This window comes from Genypterus blacodes, unplaced genomic scaffold, assembly GCF_046128005.1.
Source record: "Genypterus blacodes isolate CSIRO-AG114 ecotype Tasmania unplaced genomic scaffold, CSIRO-AGI_Gbla_v1 ptg000067l_1, whole genome shotgun sequence".
Taxonomy (NCBI): Eukaryota; Metazoa; Chordata; class Actinopteri; order Ophidiiformes; family Ophidiidae; genus Genypterus; species Genypterus blacodes.
The window spans coordinates 4,915,303-4,923,566 of NW_027466879.1; the positions used below are offsets into that span (position 1 = coordinate 4,915,303).

General features: G+C 42.3%; 1 protein-coding gene across 1 annotated transcript; it reads right to left on the reverse strand.

The window, feature by feature from the left end:
- Nucleotides 1-3,439: 3,439 nt before the first annotated feature.
- pcdh20 (protocadherin 20) lies at nt 3,440-7,833 on the reverse strand. Its single transcript, XM_076156040.1, has 2 exons — nt 7,669-7,833; nt 3,440-7,421 (listed from the first exon to the last, which is right to left on the reverse strand). Exons 1-2 carry the CDS (start codon nt 7,714-7,716, stop codon nt 4,806-4,808), a joined length of 2,664 nt encoding a protein of 887 aa, XP_076012155.1. The 5' UTR covers nt 7,717-7,833; the 3' UTR covers nt 3,440-4,805.
- Nucleotides 7,834-8,264: the final 431 nt, after the last annotated feature.

Below are 8,264 nucleotides of genomic sequence, written 5' to 3' on the forward strand. Positions count from 1 at the left end.
TTCTCATGGTGGGAATAGTGTTACAGTCCCTGACAGACAAGGAAGGCATTCAATTCTTTCGCACGCACGGAAGAATTTAAGTTGCTGCAGTGAATTCCTCTATGGCAGCAAGGCTCTGTTTTGTTGCAATTACACTAGATGAAACTGAGAGTAAAATATAGAGGTGGAGTAATAAAGGAAATTAGTAACAGAATCTTCATAGAATCAAAAGAGAGTGACTGGATTATGTTTTGTTGCATCAACGCAATTGAAAGATGTTTTAGATCAAAGACAGTGATTTTCAGCGGGAGAATATGGAGATGCATTATTGAAGCTGCTGAACAAAGTGTGTGTTTGTGTGTATGGGGGAGGGGGTCGTATTTAATGTCATAACTTGGGAAACGTAGCCTGTCCCATTCAGACGACCCGTGTAACCCAACCCGGGCCTCTCATTGTGTCTTTATTTGTTTGATTTCAGGCAGGGACAGTACAATAAAGCCAATCTGGAAACGTGATCGGGCTGTGACTGATAGTAATTACTTGCTGTCTACGCCATTAAGAATTTAATGTAATTTCAGATAGACTTTCCTGGAAGAGGGAGGGGGAGAGAGAGAGAGAGAGAGAGAGAGAGAGAGAGAGAGAGAGAGAGAGAGAGAGAGAGGTGGGAGAGCAGATGACTAAGCTGGGTGTTCAGCATGTTATTTTATGAATCATGTGCAGGACGCAAAGCCAGAGAGAGAGAGAGAGAGAGGGAGAGGTGGGAGGGCAGATGACTAAGCTGGGTGTGCAGCATGTTATTTTGTGAATCACGTGCAGGACGCAAAAGCCAAAACGAAAACAGGCTTGACATCAATGTCCAACATCAGTGTTTCCTTAACTCCTCATTTTCCTCTTCCTTTTATTAAGCCTAAGCCTTACCTTGGGTTCACGATGAGTTCAAGAACCTGATTGAAGTCATCCCTACGTTGCCCTTTGGCTTCCTTCTGAAACACACAGGGCCGTCCCTTCAGACAGGATTATGCGGCCGTGACCAGTCATGTGGAAAAGCTGTGGGTGTCTTTGTCTGGTTGACCCCTTTTCCAGCTGTTTCTGATATATATAAAGCTTGTTCAATGCCTCACAGAAGTCACAGTATCTAAATCAAACACTTCAATCAACAATCACGGTAAGGGGTCAACCTGAGGATCATGTTGGATTGAGGAAAGTCATGGCATTGCTATTTGATACTGTTAACTAGGATTGATTGCAGAAGCAGAAGTCCTGTAAAGTGCAGTCACCACTAGATTTGTTTGTTCTGCAGTCAAATGAGGATGTTGCAGCATCTACCAGTTAGATTTGAATACATTTGAATCAACACATTCAACAAAGCCTGCTCATTTTCATGCTAGACCGCCTTTGTGATGGTTCTGCTTTTGGTTGACAGCATTGGTGTTGATCCATGGGTCATTTTTCGTAGACTAGGTTCTGATTCTGCTACACACTGAGAACAAAACACCTTCTTAACCTCTGTATGTTGGTTCAGGGAGGGCCAATCTCTTGGAATTGCCTCTCCCATGGTTTCTTCTATTGTGGGCTTGTAAAAGCAGTTTGAGACATTGTATGTGATATTGGGCTATAGAAATACTGTTGACTGGCCTTGACTTAAGAATGTAACCATGACAGCTGAACAATATAACCTAGAAAAATTGACAAATTATGAACTTGTATTACCTTAATTGCATCATTAAAACCCGATGCGGAACAAAGTGATGTCATGATCAAATCTCGCCATTTATCAACCACAATAAAAACCTTTTGTTGCCTATAAATGCATTTACCATTGTTATAACAGCTACGAATAAGCCATAAAAACACATGAGAGAACGTGACCAATTAAAACAGTCGGCCTGGGTGAAGGAGAAAGTCGATACTGTGAAATCCACCTTCCCATCTAATTACTTTAATTAATCATATGTTGTAATTGTTTATTCAGTGGCAAAGAGGCATTTAGAGTCGTGCAAAAGTCTTCTCAAGTTTTGTGGCAGTTGGCAGCACTAAGCCTTGCCTGTGGAAGTTGATTACCTGTTATACAGTAAAGGCAGCAAAGCAATTCATCACCAAGATATTGATGAAGCATTGATTCTGGCTGATTAATTGGAATGACATACAGTAACAAGGTCAAACATTTGAGACTAGGCACAGAACATTCAATTTTCTGTAAGAGAGACAAAGTATATTCGTTTTTCAAACAAGATATGTTACCATTTTGTAACGGAAACTGCTCTCATTAAACTCAGACCATATTGAGCTGCAATTAACCAAAACGATTGTTGAATAAAGCTGCTCCAGTGTGTTGTGTGCATTTTCTATAGTGAGGGACTGTCAAACATTTATCTTGATGAATAAGAAAAATATCCCAGTTCAAGACAGGATATTGGCTTTCTATATTGTTTCTCATCCCCTTTGTAAATAAAGACACACACCCACACCCACACCCACACCCACACACATGTAAGGACATGCTTCGGGAAAGTTTTTTGTTTTTTGATCTCAGCAGCACTAAGCTCAAACAGCTTGATGCTGCAGTTTGAGGACCTTTTCAACCAGCTCTGGTGACGTTCAACACATTGTGATGGCATGTTTTTCATACGGTATTTCAACAACACCAGCCAGTTACACCAGTCCTGCTGTGCAAGACAGATGAAATGTCATTATTTAATGTCACAAATCTCCATTTATGAACTGTAGTTGCTGATGCTATGACAAAAGTATTTTTAGCTTTATTGGAAAGTATTAACGAGTACAAAGTATGAATGAAAATAATTTCTCAGTGTGATTCAGTGGCCAGGTGATTAGTGAGGATTACGCTGAGCTGTTCTCGTCCCGAGGTGTTGTGTGGTTGCATGACACACTGCAGTCCTGACATAGTGATCATAACTCAACAAACCATGTAAACACAGCTCCTCTTGCCGTCCTTTGTTCTGCATGTTTCCTATAATCATAGAGCCAAGCCCTAACAGGTTTTAAATGACAAAAGAAATGTCATGTACAGTGAGGATTACGCACATGGGAGAATGAGTACAGGCTAGCCTGAGTCCTGGATCATTTCTGTTTTCAAGCACTTTCATCTTGTAAACACAGGGCATAGAATCGTCAGGACTGTAAAGCAGATTTTCCTGTAAAATTTCACAAATTTATACAAGAGTTACAATGACATGAATTCCACCCAAGAAAGGTGAGAAGCAAGTGGATTTGATATAATTTAGTGCCGGGGAAATGGTCTTGACAGGAGCAGCTGTAGCTACATGTGAGCACCGTCTTTTTCCTGCTTCGAGTGAACCTGGGTGCAAACCACTGGCTGAAGGCAGAAGCAATGCAGGCGTATAATCCTCAGCTATATGCCGTGTGATGTGAACATGATAAAAAAAAAAACACAATTGAAAATACGTAGGTTGTGATACCAACATGAAAAAATCCAATGTGTTATAAAAATAAAGCATTTTAATAATTACGTCTTTCACAAACACTTAGCATGTTTTCACAGACACATTGAGCATTCTATGTTTGCATTGAGGACGCAGATACGGCAACATGAATTCTCATGATAAAGACACAGTTTGAACCGTTTGCATGATAATATGTTGACCTTGAAACCTTCACAGAGAATACAGGGCCTCAATGTACTTCCCATGACTCGGGAACACCATAGAGAATGATCTGAAAGGGAGTTTGTGCCCAGTCTGTACATTTACATACACACTTTACTTTTGTATAATCTTGTTTGTAATACGCTGGAGGCAAAAATGCCAATTTGTAATATTCAAGGATGGGACTGATTGGATTCCCTCACTCTTAGCTTAATTGGAATTAGATGTGAGGCAAAGCATGCAGAGATGGCTGACCGATCATACGGTCATGGATTCTTTACCTGTTTGAGTGTCTTCATGTACAAAACACAACATAACCTTCAGCAGGTCTCTCAGTCTGAGTAAGCATATGTTTATTTATGCTGATTGCAATTTTAAACATGGTGTTGACGTTTGAAAATTGATTTACTGCCATTATTGAGTATTCAGTTTTTGTGTGCATGTAAACATACTGACTGTGTTAGTCCTGTACATATACAACAACATTATAGCACATTTCATTATTGTACTAAAATCATTGGACACAATTATTGGTACAATCAGAACCTTTTCACTGTTCCATTAATGTACTGCACAGAGCTTTCACGTCAACTACAACATCCTGAATTCAATGAACGAAGAACATGAAGGCCTTTGTTGAAACACTTAATGGCAATGACATATTGAAATCGATGTAGGACTGGATTTTTACTTTTCAATTTAAATGCATGGTAGGACGCGTAAAAGGAAATCTTTTTAACCCAAAATGAAAAAGGGAAAGCAGTTTGTGGTGTTGTGCCTCGGTGTGTCTTTTTTAAAACATTGTGTGTCAAGATCTCATATAAAGTTGCAAATGATTTTGCACAGTATATACACAGGGCCTCAGCTTGAGACATCTTCACTCAGTTGCTCTCATTGCTTTGTAATATTGATGTTTTTACTGCAACGCCAATACTCCATTTATTCTTTACTTTGGTTTTCTGATACATAACGGTACCACAAGTTATAGGTACTATAGGTAATTAAGACCGATTAGGGACTGACGCTTTGCCCAAAGGAAAACCTGATCGAATTACAATACACTACAGCAACAGCAACAACCATTACAGGAATATTACCAAGGCAAAAAGAGCAACATCATGTAAGAACTATATTTCTCACAGTGAGTTTTGTAAACATTCATGTAAACAGTGGTGTTGTGTATGTGTGGACAACTGAATGTCAGATGTTTGACTTCTGCCTGAGGTTTCGGTTCACGACCTGCGTGCAGTCATTCTTCATTTTCAGCGGTATCTCCACTTCTAATCTTTTCTTTCTGTGCCTTTTAAGCCTCTTACAGCATATGTAAGCTGTCAAAGTAATAACTAAGAAGAGCAGCCCCAGACAGGTCACTGACAGAGCAATGAGGACAGGCTGGCAGGGAAACAGCTCATACCGCTCTGGCCTCTCTGTCATCTGGTACCAGGGCTTCTCCTCCACTTCAATGTCAGCCTCTCTGGTCAGCAGACTGTGGATGTAGCTCTCGTTGCTAACTGTTTCATTGACAAAAAAGTTAACCATGACTGTAGAATAGAGAGGCTCTGGCTGACCGTGATCACTAACCTTCACCAGAAGGCTGTACAGGCCTCGATTGCTAAGCTCCCTTTTTAAGGTAATATTTCCTGTTTCTGGGTCAATGGCAAACGACCCTTGCTCATTTCCTTTCCTCTTAATGATACTATAAGCAATTACAGCGTTCATGCCTGTGTCCTTATCCACAGCGTACACCTCTGTGATTGAAGTTCCTGGAAGTGTACTGGGAAGTAGTAGCATGTAGGACTGATTCGATTGGGGAAAAAGGACAATTGGCGGGTTGTCATTAACATCCAAAAGCAGGACAGTCACCATGGTGGCACAGGAGAGTGCAGGCTCACCGCCATCGACTGCCTCAATCCACAGCATGTATGTCCCCTGTTGCTCACGGTCAAGGGGTGTCTTGGCCCTCAGTGCACCACGGCCTGTGTCTATCATGAAGATGTCGCTACCATTGAGGATAGAAAGCGCCACCCAGCCGTTTTCTCCAGCATCAGCATCTGTCACAGAGAGGACGCCAATCTCACCAAACCCTGGGAAGTTCTCTGGCACAAAGAAAGTAAAGTCCTTATTTATGAAGCGTGGACTGTTGTCGTTACGGTCTTGCACTGTGACCACGACAGTTGCAATGGACTCTCTCCTGGGTGTTCCCCTGTCCACCGCTCTGACTATGAACCTGTACGTCTCTTTTTCTTCACGGTCTAGTGACGCGGTCACAATCAGGACACCAGTAACACCATTCACAATAAAAATACTTGGAGCATCACCCCCGAGGAGGTACATGATTTCCCCAAGTTTCCCGCCGTCCTTGTCTGTGGCCTGGAGCTGCGTTAGGAAGGCATTTGGGGGATTGTTCTCCTCTACTGATATTGCCACCATAGATTGCTGAAACACAGGTGCATTGTCATTCTCATCCTGCACCTCCACCTTGATCACGGTCTTGATGACAATCCCTCGAGTGTTTCTGACCACCACTATGAGCTCATACTCCTGTGTTTTCTCATAGTCCAAGGGCTCAGTAGTCTCCAGTAGGTATTCATTCTTAAACTGCTCATAGGGACCCAGCCTGAAAGGCCCGAATCCTTCCAAATGACAGTCAACCCGTTGATTTTTGTCAATGTCTTTAATTGTAAAAAAAGCAATAGGAGAAAATGCTGGCTCAGACTCCTTTATTGTGACCACCCCGTCCTTTTCTGCTGCGATGTATCGAGGAATGACAGCAGGCGGGCCTGTAACAACTTTGATGATGCGCAAAGTCACAGTGGCAACAGCAGAGATACAACCAGGGCCATTGGCTAGAACAGTGAGTTTGTATAAAGTGGTTGTGCCAGTCTTTATTTTCCCTCCTAGCTTGATCACCCCTGTGATTCTGTCTAAAGGGAACAAGCTCCTCGTGTCCCTTCGCACACGTTCACTGTAAGTGTAGCTGATCTGAGCATTAGCACCGAGGTCGGGGTCAAAAGCATGCAGACGAGCCAAATGATCCCCTCTGGTGGTATTCCCATACAGAGTGACATTAATTTGTGACTCTGTGAATTGGGGGCAGTTATCATTCACATCAGTGAGAATGATTTTTAAAGTAGCTGCACCAAGTAGGGGAGGGGATCCTCCATCCTCTGCAATGATATCCGTTATGTATTGAGCCTGTGTCTCTCGGTCCAGCGCCTCTGTCACAATGAGAAAGGGTGTCAGCTCTCCTCCCTCGTTCTCCTCAACGTCCAGCGTGAACACGCCAAAGTCGTTAACAAGCCAGTAGGTCTGTACTCCATAAACGCCCAGGTCAGGGTCAACAGCAGACTGCTCCACTGCAAACCGAGCATTAATGGGGGCGTTTTCCGGGACAGACACAATGATCTCCTCCGTATGGAACTTTGGTCTGTTGTCATTGACGTCCTCAATAAACATCTTTATCTTGACCAGCTGAAAGTACTGCTGAGGCAGCACGAACACGTCCAGCGACAGAACGCATCCCTGCCGCACCGGGGTATCAGGACAGAGGGTCTCCCTGTCAATCTCTGTAGCAGATGTATAAATCTCTCCTGTGGTATTATTTAAGTTCACATATTGTTCACTGACCTTGTTTTGTGACAGACTGAATAAAAAGGGGGGCTCAACATTTAAATCCAAATTTAAGTCTTCTCCAATGGCCCCTATAAAGGTCCCTCTGGGTAATCCCTCCTTTATCTTATAGATGAGCTGCTTTGCTTGGCTGAAATTTGCAAAACAGGGCAGAGGGCTTGTGTAAAGCAAAAGGAGGCATAAACCCTGTGAAAAGAGACAGGGAGGTTTGAGTATGTAGTTGCAGAATAGCACATTTTACATTCAGGATTAGCATTAAAACAACAGGAGAGAGTGTACAGACTAATGTACTAATCGACCCGAATAAATCAGAAAATATAAAATCATTCAAAATGGGTATGAATGGTGTCTTTCTTAATAACACGACAGTCAAGTTACACATAAGTGAACTGATAAGGGAATTCCCTGTAAAGTGATTCTTTTAATAACTTACCCATATCACTCCTCTTTTGCTAAGGCTGGGATGTTTGCTGTTGAACATGTTTATTCCCCAGTCCAAGACTTTGTTTTATAGCAGGAAGAGGAAGAGCGGCAGTTTGAGTCGCCCAGGCATTTTGAGTGTTGAGCAGCGTAGACCTCTGCTGAGTGCTATGCCTTATTGCTGTCTGAGTTGAACAAGTCATTCATCCCTGTGTTGGCTCAAGACACTCCCACCATATGCAAATCAGCCCCTGCTGCTAACCAATCACAGACGATGGCCACTGGGAAATCTACCAAGTCATCTCAAAGCTTCCTTTTCACAAAGTACAGAAGATCACACAGATACCCTTCAGTACTTTCTATACACACCCATCCTGCTTATAGTTACTGGGTGCAACAGACACAGGCCACAATGCATAGAGGACAATGTGTGAGGCGTATGAACACAACAACAGAAACTAAAACTGATGTTAATCCAGTATTATTTCAAAAAGGGGGTTCAGAGTGATAGAGTGGTAGAGAGATAGAGAGATAGATAGATAGATAGATAGATAGATAGATAGATAGATAGATAGATAGATAGATAGATAGGTAGATAGATAGATAGAT

Excerpts from the sequence above, each read along its gene's own strand:
- pcdh20 (XM_076156040.1), bottom strand. The coding sequence starts at position 7,716 with ATGTTCAACAGCAAACATCCCAGCCTTAGCAAAAGAGGAGTGATATGG. Across the intron at positions 7,422-7,668 it reads GCAAAAGAGGAGTGATATGG|GGTTTATGCCTCCTTTTGCT; the intron begins GTAAGTTATTAA and ends CTCTTTTCACAG.